Source organism: Cyprinus carpio, chromosome B2, assembly GCF_018340385.1.
Source record: "Cyprinus carpio isolate SPL01 chromosome B2, ASM1834038v1, whole genome shotgun sequence".
NCBI lineage: Eukaryota > Metazoa > Chordata > Actinopteri > Cypriniformes > Cyprinidae > Cyprinus > Cyprinus carpio.
Genome location: NC_056598.1, coordinates 30,019,180 through 30,039,795, shown reverse-complemented (window position 1 = coordinate 30,039,795; position 20,616 = coordinate 30,019,180). Strand labels below are relative to the sequence as shown.

At 34.8% G+C, this 20,616-nt stretch overlaps 2 protein-coding genes across 3 annotated transcripts; both read right to left on the bottom strand.

The window, feature by feature from the left end:
* Positions 1 to 1,890: 1,890 nt before the first annotated feature.
* LOC109100885 (protein-lysine 6-oxidase-like) lies at positions 1,891 to 8,424 on the bottom strand. Its single transcript, XM_019114319.2, has 7 exons — positions 7,316 to 8,424; positions 7,100 to 7,208; positions 5,404 to 5,541; positions 4,416 to 4,572; positions 3,099 to 3,194; positions 2,899 to 3,014; positions 1,891 to 2,475 (listed from the first exon to the last, which is right to left on the bottom strand). Exons 1-7 carry the CDS (start codon positions 8,025 to 8,027, stop codon positions 2,469 to 2,471), a joined length of 1,335 nt encoding a protein of 444 aa, XP_018969864.1. The 5' UTR covers positions 8,028 to 8,424; the 3' UTR covers positions 1,891 to 2,468.
* Positions 8,425 to 17,603: 9,179 nt separating this feature from the next.
* Positions 17,604 to 20,109, bottom strand: LOC109100889 (nicotinamide riboside kinase 2-like). 2 transcript variants are annotated; one of them, XM_042719081.1, is made up of 8 exons: positions 19,946 to 20,109; positions 19,771 to 19,861; positions 18,916 to 18,964; positions 18,241 to 18,415; positions 18,086 to 18,157; positions 17,906 to 18,012; positions 17,730 to 17,815; positions 17,604 to 17,644 (listed from the first exon to the last, which is right to left on the bottom strand). In XM_042719081.1, exons 1-7 carry the CDS (start codon positions 19,969 to 19,971, stop codon positions 17,730 to 17,732), a joined length of 606 nt encoding a protein of 201 aa, XP_042575015.1. In that variant the 5' UTR covers positions 19,972 to 20,109; the 3' UTR covers positions 17,604 to 17,644. The 2 variants fall into 2 exon arrangements, with proteins under 2 accessions (XP_042575015.1, XP_042575016.1); XM_042719082.1 differs by lacking the exon at positions 18,916 to 18,964 and having other exon boundaries at positions 19,946 to 20,086.
* Positions 20,110 to 20,616: the final 507 nt, after the last annotated feature.

Genomic DNA, 20,616 nt, shown 5'->3' with positions numbered 1-20,616 from the left:
ACACACACACACACACACACACACACACACACACACATATGGAAGTTTAAAAGAACATTTCATTTGCTGATTTGGTGATAATGTACTCATCCTCAGGTCATCCAAGATGTAGATGAGTTTTTTTCTTCATCAGATTTGGAGAAATGTAACATTGCATCAGTGTCTCAGCAATGGATGCTCTGCAGTGAATGGGTGCCGTCAGAATGAGAGTCCAAACAGCTGATTAAAACATCACAATAATCCACAAGTAATCCACACCACTCCAGTCCATCAGTTAACATCTGGAGAAGACAAAAGCTGTTTTTTTTTATAAGAAGCAAACCCATCATTAAGACATTTTTAACTTCAAACTGTTGTTTCCAGCTAAAATATGAGTCTAACAACAGAAAAATAACACTTCCTCCAGTGAAAAAGCCCATCTCCTGTTGTCTCTCACATCAAAATCCAGCCACATATTTGGCTTGTAAACGGTGCTTGATCTGTGCAGATATCTCTCCTGATACAGACCAGACTTTCACTGGAGGAAGCGTTATTATGGATTATGGACTTGTATATTAGCTAGAAGCAAACGTTTAAAGTTAAAACGTCTTAATACGTTCTCCAGATGTTAACTGATGGACTGGAGTGGTGTGTACTTGTGGATTATTGTGATGTTTTTATCAGCTGTTTGGACTCTCATTCTGACGGCACCCATTCACTGCAGAGGATTCATTGCTGAGACACTGATGCAATGCTACTGTACATTTCTCCAAATATGATGAAGAAACAAACTCATCTTACATGAGGGTGAGTACATTTCAAGAAATGTTCTTTTTTTAGAGAACTATTGCTTTAAATCAGGGTTATTTATATTCCCTTAGAAACAAGATGGGTTTAATGAAATTAGTACTTAACAGTTTTTAATATTGAAAGAAATGTATTTATAATTAATGTCTCTCTCACTTTGTTCATCATTTTGCACAATAAGTTAATTCCAACAGGGTTATTATTGTTAACTAAAACCAAAACTATTTAAAAAAAACTTTCGTTAATTTAAATAAAGCTGAAATAAAATATAAAAATTTGATGAAAAACTTATTTCAGTTATTTAAGCACTAAAACTGGAATTTAAAACATTTAAAACTAAAACTAAAGCTGAAAATAAATTAAATGTAAAGAAATACAAAACAAAAACTATATATAAAAAAAATGACTAAATTACTTTAGTCATTAAATATAAGTAAAATTAAATATTCAAATATAGTTTATTTTATATTAGTTTAATTCAATTAAAATCAAAACAAAGTATAAGCTAATTCAAAATATTAATAAAAACTAGAATAGCACATAAATAAACCTAAAATAACACTGCATCCCAGTGCATTCTGGGATTTCCTTCATGCACAGACTGTTTGTCTTTAGAGGAAGTTAAATATTAGGTGAAGTGCATGTAAATACTCAGAAAAGAGACATTTCATCCTATTTACGTCTGCAGCTCAACAATATTCAGTTTCCATCTCAGAGTCTGTAAAACGAAAAAGCAGAAATGACAAAGTTTTTGCTCATTAGGAAATATGAAATATAAACTACATTTGTTCCAAAGTCATAATAAGAGTGAAAAATCTCCCAGCACACATCTCAAGCATGAAGACTTTCACAAAAAAACAGCTCGACCCATTTCAACTTTTCCTCTCCTGTACAGTAAATACTGAAGGAGGCAGTAAAACGTCTCGGACTCTGATGTCTTTGGCTGGATTTAATCTAAACTCTCATTCCTCGGTGCTTGGGAAGGTTTGTCCCATTTAAACATCTCAACTGATAGCTCATTTGAACTTTTTTTGTATTGAATGAACCAGTGATTTAATGAAGAATGAGTTCAGAAAAGAACCACAATCCATGCTCTCTATTACATTCTCTGCATTTCTGTTTATTGCAATTCAAACCACAAACGACCTCGTTCATCCAAGTCCAGCATTCATGGAAAGGGTTTTATAATCATGGCAAAGACAAGGGAAGCTCGCAGCAAACTCCTCAAGATGTTTAAGACAGAAATATCAACTCAAACCTTTAATAGTGTATATTTTACATTAGTGATCTGCAGCAGAGTAAAGCACTCATCTACTATCTAATAAAAATCTGTGCCAAAATAACACATATTGTCCCTCAATGATCTTAGTTTAAAATAAAATGCTTATATTTTTCATAACCAATGCAATAAATACAAACTCTAACATACTAATCTATTAATTTATAGTTTTTACATTTAACATAAAAGCAAAATTACATTTTATTATAATGCAAACATCACAGAAACACTTAAAATTGCTCGCTCTAATCAAACTCATCTAAAATAGATACAGTACATTTGTCATAAATATTACTCCAACAGCTATATGGAGTGTTTCAAGTTACTAAAAAAGCTTTCAATTAAATTACTATATTTAAACCTATTATATAGGCCTTTAAAATTCAATTCCAGCCCGAGAGCTTTACATCCTGTGGAAACAGAGAGAAAGAAATACATGTAGTGGATTATTGCTCTGATTACATATTCATGAAATATTAATGTGCCCACAAAATCTTTACTTGTCACACAGTTTCTGAAAGCTGACACTCGAACAGCAGAAGCACACACCAAATCTGCAAAACCATATGCTAATTCTGGGCTTTTGACTCAGTTTTCAATTTCATAAAACACTTTTTGCAAAACACAAAACACAATTCTCTATGTAACACTCAAAAATCTAAGAAGAATTGATATTTGATGTTTGCGTTTGAGATATGTTTGTGATATTTTGAATGCAGTGCTTCATTCATTTTGCAAGAGATGTGAAGCATTTTGCATTTTGTGTGTGCATTTCTTGGATTTATGTGTTAAGTTTTGGAAAAAAAAACCCGAATAAAAATGCATTTCCTCACCCAGTTAAGACGCAGTTCCTGGTTTGGATGTAAACGCCGGTGTAAATGACCTCACATCGCACAACATTGTTGGAGAAGTCCGACTCGGCCACCAGGAAGTCTGGATTGACTGTGACCTGGACAGGAAGTGAAACGCACAACAGGATCAACAACAGGATCCCGTCTGGAAAATGTCTCTACATCAGCTTTATTTCTCGTACCTTGAGAATGTAGTTTCCAGGAGGGACGTCTGTGATGTCGATCCACTGGCAGTCGATGTTGGCGGCGTATGTGTCGTGGCAGCCTGGACTCAAACCCTGAAAACACAGCAGTAATAACTAGTTAATAAATAGTATAATAACGGAATTAGGAATTAGAAATGTATTACTGTAATATTTCTATTAATCAAAACACTAAATATAACAAGCACAAATTCATCTCAGCCAGGATAATTATTGTCTAAACTGAAATTGTTTATTTTTTGTTCATTGAAATAAAGCTTAATTAAAGTAAAATATTAAATATTAAAATATAAATATGAGAACAAAAGCATAAATTAAATGAAAATTGGAAGTGGTGCCTTTGCAACTAACCGTAATAATTGCTGTATGCATTTATATGCAATTACATGCAATTTACATGCAATTATAACTGAGATACAACTATTTGAAAATCTATAATCTGAGGGTTTAAAAAAATCTAAATATTGAGAAAATCATCTTTAAAGTTGTTCAAATGAAGTTCTTAGCAATGCACATTACTAATCAAAAATTAAGTTTACAGTAGGAAATTTACAAAATATCTTCATGATGTTTACTTAATATCCTAATGTTTTTTTGGCATAAAAGATAAATGGATAATTTTGACCCATACAGTGTGTTGTTGGCTATTGCAACAAATATACCTGTGCTACTTATGACTGCTTTTGTGCTGAAATAAATCAAATAATCAAATAAAATAAGATCAAATATAAATATGAAATGAAAAACTTTAATTAAATAAACAAAAACTAAAACTGAAATGAAAATAAATTAAACTTTAATAGTAATATAAAAAATAATAAAAATGGCAAATTACCAAAAGTTTAACTAAAATTAAAACTGAGAATTCAAAATATAAATAAAAGCTTTAACAGTATAAATACTACTGAAATTAGATAATTTAAAATTTTTTATTAATATTTAGAATTTTTATTTTTTTATATTTTTAGTTTAATTACAGTAATTTTTGTGTTTTTGTCATTTTTATTTATTATTTATAGATTTTTACATTTACATTTATGCATTTAGCAGATCCTTTCATCCAAAGCGACTTACAGTGCATTCAGGCTATACATTTTTTTTTTATCAGTATTTTTATTTCTTATTTTAGCTTTAGTACATTACGTCACCCTAGCAATGCTAAAATAAAATAAGTGGCAGGTTTTTTAAAAAAAAAAATTATTTCACTCAGTTAAAGTTTACTTAAAGCAACGAAAATGGTTTAATTAATAACCCTGCTGTTTGTTGTGGGAGACTGATGTGTGTGTGTGTTTGTACCTGTGTGTGTGCAGTGCAGGCATATCTGCGGTGAAATCCAGAATCACAGCCCGTATCTTCCAGACAGAAACTGGCCTTGTGACCCTCTGCGACCTTGAGTCCGGTGTTGATGTCCAGCAGATCATAGTTACTGAACGCATCCATGCTGTGATAGTGCCTGTCAGATATTACACAGATCATAAACTTCTCATGTGTTATGATTAACACCGCTATAATGATTTGAACAAACACCTTTGCAACCGCAGCAACCCACTGAAATGCATCACTCACATAGGATTATAAAAGACAGATCCCATTCGAAATTCTGATTCATTCTGATTTTTAATACTAATATATGTAACTTTTTATTGAACAATAATGTATTTTATAATATTGCTGTTGCTGTCATTTTATAATAAGCAAGAAGCATGCATTGCAGTGATTGCATTACAGTAGGGTTTTTATTATTTATAATTTGATCATAATTTATAATAATAATAATCTCATCAACCTGCATCATATTTGCTGAATTAAATCCAATGCTTGTTTCGTACTAGTAATTTTGGGCTGATAGATCACAACTATCTGTTTGATTCCCAGCCCATTTTCACATGTATGATATTATTTTACGCCTAATCCTGATTTCAAGGTCAGAATTATGGCCAGAGACAGAAGAAAATGCGAACATGAACCTGATGGGTTTTTTTTGTTGTTGTTTTTTTGTTTGTTTGTTTTTGCTGCATCTGTGTTGATGTAGTAAGTATTTAAACATATTTTTGCATATTGTATGTTTAATGATACATTATGAAAACTTCTATTTGTTTATTTTTCTATTTCTATTCTACTTTTGAGTGCTTTTGTTATTTTGATAAGTGCATTAAAGCTGATACATACAGATAATTTGAAAAATCTTCATTCTTATTTTGTAGAACTTTTTTGTCTATTTTTTTTTTTTTGCAAATCATCTTATTTTATTTCGATTGATTATTATATGATTAATCAGACTCACTGATGACAGCTGTGCCACTCCCACTGATGTCTGGGTTTGATGGGCAGAAAGTCAGTCGTTCCCATGTTTCTGACCTTCTGTGGGAAGCGCAGCAGAACCCTGTAGTCGATGTCCCTGACTGTGGCTCTGTATGCAGATCTGAAAGATGAAAGACGGTGGAGGATGAGCTCATGGATCTCTGGGTGACGAGAGGTCATGCATCCAGCCATACTAATGACTGCACCGCAAAAATAGGTCAAACAGACCATCTAAAAGCTCTCAGCAATATTCAAAGCATGCAACATTTCATTTTTAGGGTACAGTACGCCTGCTTCAACATGGTAAGGCATTGCAAACTCAAGAAAAAGTCCTTAGACACTTTCAGATCTTTGAATATGATTGTATTATATAACAAAATCTCAATGCAAGATCTTTTGAAGGTGTTTGAAGTCTCAGTGTGTTTGCATCAGCTGGTGTTTTGGTGGTTTTTAGTGGATGTATGAAGTCAAGTTCACACAAGGGTCATAGTAGAAGAAACCACAGGTCTATAAATGTATCATAACTGGTTACAATTACGCATGATATCAGATTGCATTATAAGGTGCACAATTAATGCATTAAAATAGCTCTTTAATGCATTATGTTTTAGAGTCTTAGTGTCAAATCTTTTGCTTGTAAAGTGTTTGTACATCATTCTTGTACAATTAATGACATTTTCTTTAATAATTTGTATCCAATGCGATGCCATTCAGACATTTTTAACCCTCACGTTGTGTTCAGGTCATTTTGTTACCGAGAGGATTTTCTTTTTCCTGAAATGCTATTTAAGGCTATTGCATTGGACTAAAACTTACTGACTTTGCTCACAACTTTCCTTCCAAAAATCATAATTTTTGTACTTTTTTCCCCAATGTCTTACACTTGTGGTGTTCCTGGTCAAAAATGGCCGACCTATGAAAAAAGGTTTACAATTATGTCTCATTATATTTTATATTATTACCAAATATTGGATTCAATCTTTTTATTAACTTGATTTCTTTACTTTTTGCAACTGATTGGTTATATGCACCTAGGTTTTTGAATGAAAATGATTCACAAATAATGTTTTTTTCACTCAAAAACTGATGCATAATTTCAGATAATATAGCATAATAAAATAATAAATCCACTCAGGATTTACTCTGGAATATTTGCTCTTAACTCTTTTCATTACTGAACAAACTGATGTCCCATAAGTTTTGATAAAGCAATACAGGAAAAAAAGTCCATGTTCTTCGGAGAGTTAGAATATGTTTAATAAATCATCAACAAAATTCATACTATTTAAAAGGTGTCTAGTTTGAAATACACCAAAAATCCCTATGGGGTCCGTTTCATAAACAGAAAGTTTTAGATTTTTTGAAGAAAAGAAAGAAATAAAGATTTTTAAAAATAAATAAAAAATCATTAGTGCAAAAGGCAGACACAAAATAAATACTGCTAAATATTTACGGGATATTGTCTCAAGTTTTTCAGGATTCTGATTTTTTTTTTTTTTTTTTTTTAATATATAGATTTTGGGGGAAACAAATCTGTAGTTTATGCGATTTATGACCAGGAACACTAAATTAAATAAAATATTTTCACCACAACACGAGGGTTAAGTGTGACTTAAGTGTCTAAATATTTGTTATGGTCGTTGACTGTAAATGGACACAGATCATAATTCATAACGCACCGCGCCAGGCAGTTCTCCTCCGCCGCGCACCGGAGCGCGTACATCTGGACGCGCTGGATGTATGAGCCCGCCTGGATTGAATATGGATCTGGCACAAGATCCGGCAGACCTGCAGACGAGCACAACATATGCATACACTAAAACACGTCTGTTTGAAAAAATCCCACACATTCCCCCATATGCTGAGGCTAAACTCGTCCTTTGCGCGCAGCTCACCGTTCTGGAAGTATCTTGTGCCGTAACCGGTGCCAGGCGGCGCGCGGTGCGGGATGACCGTTCTGCCGCTGGGCGGATAGAGGTTAGAGAAAACTGTATTCCTGTTTCGCGGATCATCTCCTGCCATACTTTCAGACGTGGTTCCCTGCTCCGCATTTGGAGTTTGGGCTCTGGAGAGCCCCGCTACAATATAGTTTCCATTAGTTAAAGTGTTTGAGGTCTCAGTTGGCGCTTCCAGGTGTTGGAGATTGGCAACCGCTGGCGCCCTCCGTTCGGGATTTTCCCCTTGAGGTGGAGCTCTTCCGCCGCCGGAGTATTCGGTGGTCCCTGGAGCTGCTCTGAGCCGCTGACGCACCTGCATTTGTCTGGCGCCAGGTGCGCGGCTGTTGGCCGCGATGTACTGCATGCGACCCGGACCCAAAAGCGCGGTGTTGCCACTACTTGTGGCCGCAGAATCGGACGTTTCCACTCGAATTTGCATGGTCCTGTCTCGGACAGCATCTCTATTGCTGTTCATAAACACCCTGGACTGTCTTCTGGACGCCACCGGTGTGTGATACTCCGAGCCGGTGCTCATTAAACTGAACACCTGGCCGTTATTGACCCACTGAATCCGGTTCCTCCAGGGTGCGGAGTTTTGCGCGCTGATAAAGTTATTCAGTCGTTGAAGTAAATAGAAAACCAAAATCAAGTTTGGCATCTTGAGATGCATTTTAGAGGTGGACGGTCACTGATGTGGGCTCCCAGCACAGATGTTCTTCTGCCAGTGGATGTGGGAGTCTGAGGTGCGTAAAAGGCATAGCTTCCTCGAGAGACTGGAAACAGACCGAAGTGCCGCGGAGGGACATTTATCAAATTGTGAGAGTTCATGCGCGCATGCACAGTCAGGGTGACTCGCGCTTAACTCTTTCTGTTTCTATAGTTAGTTATGTTAAAGCAATGCAGAAACCTCCATGATCATTGGAGAGAGTTTGACCGTGTTTGATAAATGATCAACATTTAGCTACTTGAAAATTATAAAACGTATGCAGTCTCTGCAATGGAGTCCTGGTCTGCAAATCTGGAGCTTTCTGTAATTTATGGAAATTATACTTAAGTTTTTCAGAATTTTTAAATAAAAATAAATGAAAGTAAAAGAGAGACACGAAACAAACACTATAAGACTCAGGATTTGGGGAAAAAGAAATATAATGTATAAAATGATATTCATAATATAAATGATATAGGCTTATATATGGCTTTCAGGATTCTGAAAATAAAAATAGGGTTTAGGGGAAAACGTTTTTCGTAAAACAAAAGGGAAACAAATCAAATACTATTAAATGTTCTGTAATTTATAGAAATTCAAGTTTATCAGAATTCATAAATAAATAAAGTAAGTTAAAAAGCAAAAAAAACAAATAGTTAAAATGGTCAGCCACTACATAACAGTTGAAATTGGCTTCATTATTATTTAGCACTGTATTTTTGTGGAAAGACTCGTATTCGTCTGTAGTAAACGCTGCACACTGGCATTCTGGTGAGATGTTTGTGAGCTGCTCTTCTGACGGCACCTACACAAACAAACCATCCTCCTGTTAAAAACACTTCACTCTGCAGACCTGTTCTGTTATAACAATCCTCAATTGCACAGTCCGTGTTTCTCTGTACAAAATATAAATCCTTTGATGCAATTTAAATGGAAAGAAGTGTTTGGTTAATTCAAAATTAACTCATTTGAATTTGGTGAGGTTCAGCATCGTTAACTAAAGACACATAATGGAATATCAGCGAAAAGAAGGAAATGTCTGTAAGACTGAAAGAGACACTGAATAGAACACATGTAACCATGGTTTGCCCAGAGGATTCAACCATGCCATGCTGAAGCACATGCCTGTCTTCCTAGCAGGGGAGCACCAATGAAGCAACAGACATACACCAAGCTTTTTCTCAGAAAGGAGACATGCCACTGGGCCGCTCACACAACTTGGCAGAAATGGGGAACCCAATTAGATCAAGGGGAACATGCTAGCCAAGTTAAAGAGCACAACTATCCTCAGATAGCTATGCTATGTGAGCCATATGAGCCTGGATACACAAGACCACTAAAGAGACTAACTAGAAAGCCTCTAGAGGAGCTCAAAAATGTCCTAAGGGTCTTATGAAGGCTTGTAGACCAGAATAACCATATACAGCTAACCTAGATAGCCAGGCAAAACCTTCCTGCAAAGCCGCCTAGACCACAGAGAGTGGGCTATATCTTACAACCCTAGCAAGGGAGATAGTGCTGTCTGTAGGCAAGGGCTCAGGAGACCGCTTCTTAAAACCCTCTGCAGGGGAGCAATCACTGAGCTAGCACATAGCTATCCTCAGATAGCTAGACTCTAGGAAAAGGGATCACTCCAGGAGAGGGCTTACTGCAACTGCCAGTAAGACACAGCTAGTTTCAGATAACTGTATTCAAGTGAGCCCATCCTGCCTAACAATTGCTGTAATATAAACACCCTCAGATGGCTAAGGAGGCCCCCAATCCTTGTCTGTCCCACAGTAGGCTAGCGAAGCACCGTGTGATTGACTCTTCACAACGCTCACCCGCCTTTGTCTATCACACGCACTTCAAACAGACGGCTCCTGAAGACAGCTAAGTGGATGATGTATTCAGCAGGTGCCCCTTTATACTTCCCGAGCACCCCGCCTATTAGACCAATAGATTGGCTTTGTTTCACACGTGCTTCAGACACCGGTCATGCAGGCTGCATTCCCCAGTCTGCCCTATGGGGGTTCCCTAGAAAGGGAACAGTGAAGCTCTGCATGTTGAGCTGACTAGATGACAGTGTGCACTAACAGAAACACATGCTGACTGATTTAGAGCTATTGTAATCAAAACCCACAGTTACTTTCTCTAGCATTGCATTTATTCTGAAATAAAAACACACAGAAAATTAAATAAATATCTGAAAGCTTGATTTGAAAGAGTATTTCTCGATGTCAAAACAATGGCTTGATATTTTTAAATGCTACTCTTTATTTTATATGTTTCATGATTTTTTTTTCTCCAGAATGTTCTTATTGTTTAAATTTAGCTGAAAAGTTCATAATAAGGTTAAAATTAACTGCAAGTTCCCAACGTGGTTATTATTGTGAACTAAAACCAAAACCATAAAATATATATATATATATATCATCACTTATACAATACAATAAACCAAAATGAAATATAATATTTTTAGTTTAAGTAAATTAAATAAACTAAAACTAAAAACTACATAAAAAATTAATAAAAACAACATTACTTAAGTTTAACATGAAAGACTGAAATTACTAACTAAAAATAAAATCAATTATTTAAAAAAACAAATGAAAAAAGTTAAAAATTAAATATAAACATAAACAGTAATAAAAGCGATAAAAAACTGGAAAATATAATGTACATAAATATTATAAAAGTAGGCTACATAAATTATAAAAAGAAAAAGTGCCAGCTTACCCCATTTAATGTAAAGAATTATAATGTGACTAACTACAGACACTCCATATTTTCACACATGTTATGGTATTTGATGATTTGTTAATTGCATTTAATATATTATAATTTCAATGAAGTATTTGCATTGGTTTTGTAAAAGCTGATTTATTGGACGATTTTGTTGCATTTACACAGTTTTGACCAGCAGGCGTCAGCAGCGTAAAGAGTTTCGAGCGCTTCGAAACTGTATAGCTATCTTTGTGAGAACATTCACTGACACAATGTAGTCTCTAGCTCCTTACCCTAAACCTACCCATCAGAGCTTAGTGCCTTGCCCAAACCCTTACTCTAAACCTAACCTTTGCCCAATTATATCCTGACCTTTAAAACCTAGTCTTGACCATCAAGCAAAAATCTCATTGGATTATTACAATTATAGGCAAAATGAATGTTTGGAAATGGAAACTGATATTTCCTACTGACACTGTATATACTGTGTGTGTGTGTGTGTGTGTGTGTGTGTGTGTGTGTGTGTGTGTGTGTGTGTGTGTGTGTGTGTGTGTGTGTGTGTGTGTGTGCAATTATGAAACACATAATTATGAAAAGAGCATAATCAGAGCAACATTTGTCACAGCACACTCAGTATTACTCAGTTTCACATTCTTTCTATGTGTCACTCAGTGTGATATGTGAATTGGGGTCTTCAGGACTTCAAAATATGGATATGGCTGGTGATGGTGTTATGTTAATGTGACATTGGAATTATATGTGTTTGGGATGAGGAAACCCCCCTCACAGCCTTAGTAGAGGAGGGGAGACACTCACACTCCCTCAGCAGAAGAGACTAAGATACAGTTTAGACTACAGTAAGTATCAAACATTACATTGAGTCTTAACTTGTGTGTCTAAAAGTGCCAACTGTGTAAAACAAACCACAAGCAGAAGCGTTGCTTTCCACCAGCTTCTGGACATTGTATGTACAGTAGCGAATCAACTCAGTGTCTTTGGCGCTCCTGGTTGTTTCTCTGCTGGGTTTTGTTGAATAAATCTTCGCCCGTGTTTCTTCCCGACATCAAACTAACGCTGCTACGCTTTGAAATTATTTCATTCGTAAATCTAGGTGTCCAGAGCTGCACTGATCTTTGTGTGATTTCACGAAGATGGTCTTAAAAGGTTTGCGCACAAGATTTCTCAAAAGGAATATATATCCACACACCTGACGCAGAAACATTAATCTTCAAGGAATTGCCATCTAAATGATAGTGCCTAGAATAAGGGCTGAAGGTCACCTTTAAGTTACTTCTGGAAGCAGGTGAGAAAACGCATTTTTGCCTTTCAAGGAGATACGCAGCATAAACGAGCCCTTGGTCTTGAGGACCATGGAATATGTGACTTGCTTGGAAGAAAAGTGCGAGCGGGTCGCCAGAATGGATGTACGTCGATATAGATGTTTTATTCGATCAACAGAATGTTTATTAGTCTCATTTTGAAGCATCAACCTTGCGCGTAAAGCGCGCGTCTCCAAATGCGCACAAAGATTATTGAACGCAAATGATAAAACGATCACAGCGAAAACTAGAATTGCACGAAAAAAAACTTAATCTGTAGTCTAACTCGTAAAATGTATTATTATTATTATTATTATTTATTTATTTATTTAGAACATACATATAGACTTGGCAGTTAAATAGAAAATAAAGTTAAAATTCATTTAATGAAATTTTAGTGACTATATATATATATATATCTAGATATATATTATATAAAATATTAATATATTATTTAATGTAATTTTAGTGAATATATATATATATTTAAATATTTAATTATATATGTTTTATTTGTTTTAATAACAATGTATTATTTAGTGAATATATGTACAGACATGTACATATACATTAATATTGTTTAAATATTTAGTCTATTTTGTTGCTATTTGCTTTTATAAAAATTAATATGCAGTGAATAAGTACTATATATTTCGATGTATTCCAAGACAATACAAATTTAATTCATTTAAAATGTAAGAATAATTTAAAACAAACAAACTGTTTATATAGATGACAAAAAAATAGAAAGAAAATCGCTAAAAGAAAGAAGAAGAAGAAGAAGAAGAAAACTAAGATTGCTCTAAAACTCTCTAAATAATTTTCCCAACTGGGTTATTTAGGTAATATGCTATGATGCTTGTTTACTTATAGATAATATGTATATATATTTAATCTCAGACTGGTTATGCTGGTCATAAAAATGTACTGACTCAGTTTGTGGTTGGTGTCTTACGATTTGTTTGTGGTGTGTTATCATGATCCAAACACGTGTTCGCAAGTAAAAACTTGCATATGACCCACATTCCTGCTCACACTTATCTCCTGAAGGCCAAGGCCGTAATGCCCTTCAATTTCAACATCCAAAAGTGTCATGTCCATATTTCCTGCGCGAGTGTTGCGTTTAGTCACGATGTCCGGAGATCCATATGTCCTGCGGTCACGTGGTCCCTGCATAACTGAATATCTCTACTTTGTTGTCACATAACAGTAATATCTCCTAAGCCAAGGCCTTAATATTTATGTACAGACCTGTACATATACATGGAAATGTCCTAGTTAGGAATGCGCGCTCGTTGCTTTTATAAAATGAATATGCAGTGAATAAGTACTATATATGTCGATGTATTCCAAGACAATACAATTCTGATTCATTTAACAAATGTAAGATATATTTAAAACAAATATCAGACAGACAATCAAAAAACACCGCTAAAAAGAAAAAGAGAGAAAGAAAGAAGAAGAAGATGAAGAAAGAAGACTAAGATTGATATGAAGAAGAAGAAGAAAACTAAGATTGCTCTAAAACTCTCTAAATAATTTAGATAATATGTATATATATTTAATCTCAGACTGGTTATGCTGGTCATAAAAATGTACTGACTCAGTTTGTGGTGTCTTACGATTTCACGTTCAAGTGCACTCATGATCCAAACACGTGTTCGCAAGTAAAAACTTGCATATGACCCACATTCCTGCTCACACTTATCTCCTGAAGGCCAAGGCCGTAATGCCCTTCAATTTCAACATCCAAATGTGTCAATGTCCATATTTCCTGCGCGAGTGTTGCGTTTAGTCACGAGGTCCGGAGATCCATATGTCTGCGGTCACGTGGTCTGCATTAACCTGAGACGCGCGAGTAAAAATATCCTGCTGCACTGCTAGAAATGGAGGAAGATGTTCTGTGACTGTGCCTGGTGGAAAAAAGAAACCTAGGTTGAATTTCTCGCTCGTTCAGACTGGCTAGTGCTGACCTGGAGCTTGTCCTGTTGGTAAACCAGCAATTCTGATTGACCAAGCAGGTCTTATAGTTAAACCACCAGCACAACACCACCTAGAGCCCAAAACCCAGCATATACTGGTTACTGGCACACCAGCAGTGCTGAAGTGTGCTCTTTTATGCTGTAAGGATAACATTTGAAGTTATAAGGCAAATACATTTATTAAAAACGTTTTAATATATGATAATATAAAATATTCAGCATTTGCCCATTTATAATTACAAATATAAGTTTGCAAATATACGTTTATGTAAGGTATACAGCATCTAATAATTTGTTTGATGAAGTATTTAATTTTACAGAATATATGTACAGACATTTAAACAGAAATTAATATTTTAAGTCACTAAAACTGTAAATATATATATATATATATATATACTATCATATTATATTATATTATATTATATTATATTATATTATATTATATTATATTATATTATTGTCTTCATTATAAGTCACTTTGGATAAAAGCGTTTGCTAAATGACTAAATGTAATGTTTAATTTTAACATATTTTAACATATTCACTTACACACACACACACACACACACACACACACACACACACACACACACACACACACACACACACACACACACATATATATATATAGTGTATACTGTGTACACTAATAATTATTTTCCATAAAGTATTTAATTTTTGTGAACATTTAAAAATAATTTTTTTTAGTTTATTAGTTTATTACCATAATATTTTTAATTGTTTTTGGACACACTTTAAAACACCATTTTACATTTGTTTAGATTTACATTTAAAAATATTTTTTTTATTTATTAGTTTAGAGATTTATACAGATAATTCAAAATATCAGTGTCTCTTTTTTGTCTCTAGTATATCTACAAAAAAAAAATAATAATAATGTATTAATCTTTATATAAACTCTGGACATGAATGCTAGAATTTCCTAATAATCCAGAAAAAACAAAAATAAAAATAATAATTATAATAGAATATGCTTGAAATTTCATTGTTCGAAAGTGTCAGGTTCTATTAATAATCCTCTGACCGAACACAAAACTGCTTCTGTCATCTGGCATATGAGTGAAATGTTCCTCATACATTTACAGCTGCTGATGGGACGGCAGCTGCCACTCTTGAACTATCTCAGATATGAGGGTGTGTGACAACAAATTCAGCCGCAAAAAGCCCCTCACACACACACATCACTTCCTGAGCTGTTTCATGCTTCAGCGACACTCGAGTCATGCTTAAAAGTGTCTAAAACTGCAAGTGAAATGCATATGAATATCACCTCGCATTTCAACTAAAATAGACAAAAACCTGAGGCCTTCGTGACAAACCATGACGTTGGAGCCGTTCTCACCTTTCCTCCAGCTAGACCTCGTGGTCCAGACACTTGGCTGATGGTGTGACAGTGTGACACGGGGTTGAACCGGTTAGAGATCAGAGCTTGCACATCTATTTACATCTCACAGTGCCCCTTCTCTCCTGACACTGAAGGCATGTCTCCTAAATATAACGGCGTAAAGGCGTAACAGAGATAAAGGCCCTTCTGACAATGCATCATCAGATAACCTCCAATCCAGTACAGTCATAGACATGCTTTAGAATCTGTTTGACAACCTGCAGGACTGCAATGAGGTCAAGCGCAGAGCAAACAGAGACTCTTGGTTCAGAAAAGATCTCACAGATGTGCTCAGATTTGCTAAGACAACACATTTGCATTCAGAAGAGATCTCCACGTTAATACTCTTACTGCATGACAACTATTGTCTCATTTCTGTTCATTTCTACAAATGAATTTTTACATCGCAACAATTCTTTTCTAACATTTAATTTCTTACTGTTTTACAGTTATTGTATCTTTTCTTTTCTAAATCAAAATGTACATTTATTTGAGAAGCAGAATGATGTAAGATACTAAGTCTTGTTTTCTGAAAAAATTATCAAAATTTTGTTAAGCAGTATTTTGCAAGATACTAAGTCTTGTTTTCTGAAAAAATTATCAAAATTAAGTGGGGTTTTGCTTAAAACAAGAAATATCTAAGAATGTACAGGTTTATTTGTATATATTTTTTTGATATGGTTGTCTACTCTCTATTTTTCGACAGAAATTCAAAACATTGTGTACAATATTTTTATTTGAGTATATATTACGCATGAATTTTGAATTGAACGATATCCTAATCGCAAATATATATCTTTTGTTATTAGGACATATCTAAACTATTTCTATATATGAGAAGCAGAAAAATATACCAAATAGATATGATATATTCTAGATATATAATTATTAAAGCATAAATTTAAAATCGATAAATATAAAAGCATTTAAAAATACATTTACATTAGAAGAAAAACATAGTTTGTTGTCTATGTAAACAAAACATGAACAGAAATCAGCAAAAAAAACATGCTATACTATTTTCTGAAGAAAAAAAACAATACTACAATATATAAAAAATTATGAAATCATTATTATATTTTTTTATATGTTGTTAATTTTTTGTTTTTTTAATAATTTTTTTTGTTGTTCTTTTTTTATAATATGCTCTTTCTAATATTGCTGAAATATAGCATGGAAAATACTTTTCAAATCATTCATTACCATTAAGTTGACTACACTTAAGTTGTTTGTGCCATGTTTCACATCGACATGGGATTCATCCTAGATTTCGACTTTTTAACTTGCGATTATACGACTTCACTTTATCATTTGTCATAATTCTGATTCCACTCGAGTAAAATGAGACGAAACTGAGATTACCTTGCGGACATAAAATAAAAAATACTTCACTGTACCATAGACGCAAATGCATGCACATACATCTTGTTGAGTTTTAAGTGATTTATTTTTGTGTTGTGAGTAGGGAATGGGGGAGTTATGGTTGTTGTTGTTGGTTTGAATTAAATGTACTTCAATAAAATTTACTAGCCTATTAACATTCATACAAGCTATAAATACCAACACACTGACCTTGTGTCCGAGTGCCTGATATGTGTTTGATTTCCTGTTATGTGGTATTTGCGTTTTTTTTATTTGTGTTTGACATCTTGTTGATGAACAAACTGTAATGATAAATTGCACAAAATATGCCCAGAAACTGAATATATGTGTGTTTTTGTAAATTGCACAAAATATGCCCAGAAACTGAATATATATGTATATTTTTTGTATTTTTTTTTGATTTGATATTAAATTGTTGTTTTATTTACTTTGATATGATATTTTAATTATAATACAGATTTAGTTTCTGTTTATTTTTAACAAGTAAATACAGATGTTTTATGCTTGCCCATGACATTCCTCCATCATAGTATGTCTGTTTTTATTTGTGATGATGAAGCTTCAGTTTTATTGATTTCATGACTAAATTTATAGTACATAGTATGTGAATTCATGAGGATAATTATATGTGGTTACATGAGAATATATAAATTTACAGGCTTTTGCCATCATTTTATTAATGGGTTTTTATTTATTTTTTAAATTAGTTTAGTGTTTGTTTACAGATTTAGTTTTGATGCTATTTACAGTTCTATACACACATCTTCATTCCAACTGGAGATGCTGCAAAGACAATAAGGAAAAATAGATTAGAAAAACATCTTTACAATGACATAGATCATATTTATTAAAGGATGGAAGATCTTACCTATAAGATGTTCAACAGTGAGTTCTGAATGTCTTCATAAACTTGGTTATAGATCTCATCTTTTGTTCTCATTCCGTCCAGATATTCTGCAGATACGAATCATGCATGTGAGTTACAGATTGCAGAAGTCAAATGGGTTGCAAATGCCATTTAAATCGCAAGTTTGGGTGACTTACGGATATCTAGGCCACAGTTTTCCATCTCCAGCCTGTGTTTCAAGTACATGGGCCAAACGTGGCCGTCGAACAGACCAGGAGGGTCAGGAACGGTGTAAGTTCTCATACTGAAATAGAAGAGATGGATTTTTTTTAGAAAACAGAATCTAAAAACATCTGATCTTTAAAAACAGTTCTCACCTTCTTCTCCTTTTGCACTCCTCATATGGAATGGTGACATAGTAGCACTTGCTGTAGACGTCAAGCAAAGGCCTGGAGGTGAAAACAAGAGGAAACCATCAACCTGTTACATCTTTTAAGCTGCATAAAACAAGCAAGACTTGGAAGATGCCTACTTGTAGTTATAAAGAAGAAATCCCTCTATAATGAGTATGTGGATCTCGCGCTCAGGGTCCGAGCCGTCAGATACGGGTGAAACGGTCACGCCGTGGGAGCGTGCAAACTTCACCGGGTTCTCCATCCATCCCTTAACCGTGTTCACCATGGCATCCATGTCCAAGGCGGTAATCACTACACAAGGAGACAAAAAAGACAAAGTGCGTCTCACATGCTTGGACAGTGAAAAATTAAATAATGCATTCAAGAATTTCTCTTCTAATTGTATTTTCTCCTTTTTAGGGATGTTAATAATTAATATAATAGGACTATAGTGTCAAATTTACACTACCAGTCTAAAGTTTGGACACACATTGTTTATTACAGCTATTATAGATTATGAATGGAAATGCGAGAATGATGATCATCAGTTAACTTCATGAGTTCATCTTGAGATGCTTTTAAACACTAATGAAATAGGAACATGCATAATAATGATTTGTCTTCACTATCTGCTCCAAATTCACACATGTACATTTCAGTCCTTAAGTGTGTCCAGACTTTTGACGTGCAATGCAAGAAAAATAGTTTTGCTGGGTTTTAGGATTATGTTACTATAATGCAAACATCAGAATGTTTATGGAAAGGTGGGAATACGTTACTGTTTCTCTTCCCACAGCGAAAGCCATTCTTACCATCCCATTGTTTAAAGCCGTCCTCCCCGAGCTCTATTTGATCCTGGGGCTGCAATAACAGTGACCAATAAAACAAAAAGGTGTAGATCGCTCAGGCAGTGCTGGTCCCACCTGGACATGTGATGCCAAGCCCTCAGGCTAGTGCTCTTAAATCATCTTTAATTTAAATCGTGTGCATGAGATTAATTTGGTTGCAATGCACCAAATGCGCAGTTATGCATTCGTTGGACTAAATTCTCTTTACCAGCATGTCGCCAATGCGAGTCTTGAGAGAAAAGCCTCCCATGACAGTTAGGAATGTGTGTGTGATGCACTTAAGAGGTCTTATTAAATATATCGATATGAGCTCTCGGAGAGCGACTGGTGCTGTGAAAGTTGCCAGATCCTCTTACATGCCACAGAATGATAAATGCATGAGCAAGAGAATCGTATTAGTGGAATTAGGAGTGCAAATGAATGCCTGCTAGACTGCACTGTATTTGAGGCACCTCAAGAGGCATTCATTTGTTGGGTGTTTGAGGTTGGCTGTCCAGGAGAACACCAGCATAGGGTTCATTAACCACAATATGGACAATGGATCCATAAATACAACAAGTGACTAATACCTAAACGTCTTTACCTTTTTTGTCCCTTGGAAACGCTGTGGCATTGATTCTATTTAAAGTATTCAGACACTTAAATCAAACTTAAAATGCATTAAATTAATTGCATTTGTTATCTACAATGCAATGAGATTCATACATTTTAAAGTTTGGTGTAAATGTCCAAATACATCTTATGGGCCACAGTATATCGTTATATAAATAGTAAAATAAGCTGACAAGTTTAAATTAAAAATGTGGATTCTCTCCATACCTTGAAAAAATCATCTTGATGTACAACACAACAGTTTGGTAAGTTCTTTATGAGTCTTCCCGTCAAAGTTGTCTTGCCTCCATTGGTCACACTGTAAAATACACAACACAGTTATTAAACAATGATATTATAGCTACAATAGAAGTTCAATATGTCGATCTCGAAGATTACTCACCCTCCTATTCCAATAATAAGCTTCATTCTGATCCTTTTTGATATTGGTCTTTCTAGCAAAGGAATCTCTTCCTTGAATTGCCGATTCAGTCGGGAATGCTTTAGTCTCTCTCTCCCCTCTCTCTCCCAGAATCTCCCTCTCTTTACTATTTCATTGATGGACTAGGCTTTCGCCTTCTTTATATAGGCGGCTCGGCTTGCGTCACGTCGACGTGGGTCGCTAGCCAATAAGATCGATCTCGCGGAACCAATCAGCGTTTGATGCGTCTTGCAAGTTTGCATATTGGCTCCGTTCCACCGCCGCACCTGTCGCTCTGCGTCTGTCAGCGGCTCTGCTCTGAGGGGCAATTAAAGAGTGGAAATATACCACCGAATCAAGCCAGCTCGCACATAGTTTGTGTTTAACACACATTACCAACACTACCGAAACGGAGGACGTGATTAAATGAAGGTAAAGGAAAAAACACTTCATTTACACGAAGGTTACAGACACCTCACAATCTAATAGTAAAGACAAATAGTATTCATAAATCAAAATTCATGCATAAATTTGCCATGGATGTTCTGCTCATTTATATAATATAATTTATCGCTCAGATTATATATTTTATCGTTGTCAGAACACACACACACACACACACACACACACACACACACACACACACACACACA

What these genes read in the sequence shown, in the direction of transcription:
- LOC109100889 (XM_042719081.1), bottom strand. Translation starts at nt 19,971, where the DNA reads ATGAAGCTTATTATTGGAATAGGAGG. An exon ending in TTTCTTCTTTATAACTACAA is followed by an intron (nt 18,158 to 18,240) that starts GTAGGCATCTTC and finishes TTTCACCTCCAG; the next exon opens with GCCTTTGCTTGACGTCTACA. An exon ending in AAACTGTGGCCTAGATATCC is followed by an intron (nt 17,816 to 17,905) that starts GTAAGTCACCCA and finishes TCGTATCTGCAG; the next exon opens with AATATCTGGACGGAATGAGA.
- LOC109100885 (XM_019114319.2), bottom strand. Translation starts at nt 8,027, where the DNA reads ATGCATCTCAAGATGCCAAACTTGATTTTGGTTTTCTATTTACTTCAA. An exon ending in GAGTGGCACAGCTGTCATCA is followed by an intron (nt 4,573 to 5,403) that starts GTGAGTCTGATT and finishes AATATCTGACAG; the next exon opens with GCACTATCACAGCATGGATG. An exon ending in CTGGAAACTACATTCTCAAG is followed by an intron (nt 3,015 to 3,098) that starts GTACGAGAAATA and finishes CTTCCTGTCCAG; the next exon opens with GTCACAGTCAATCCAGACTT.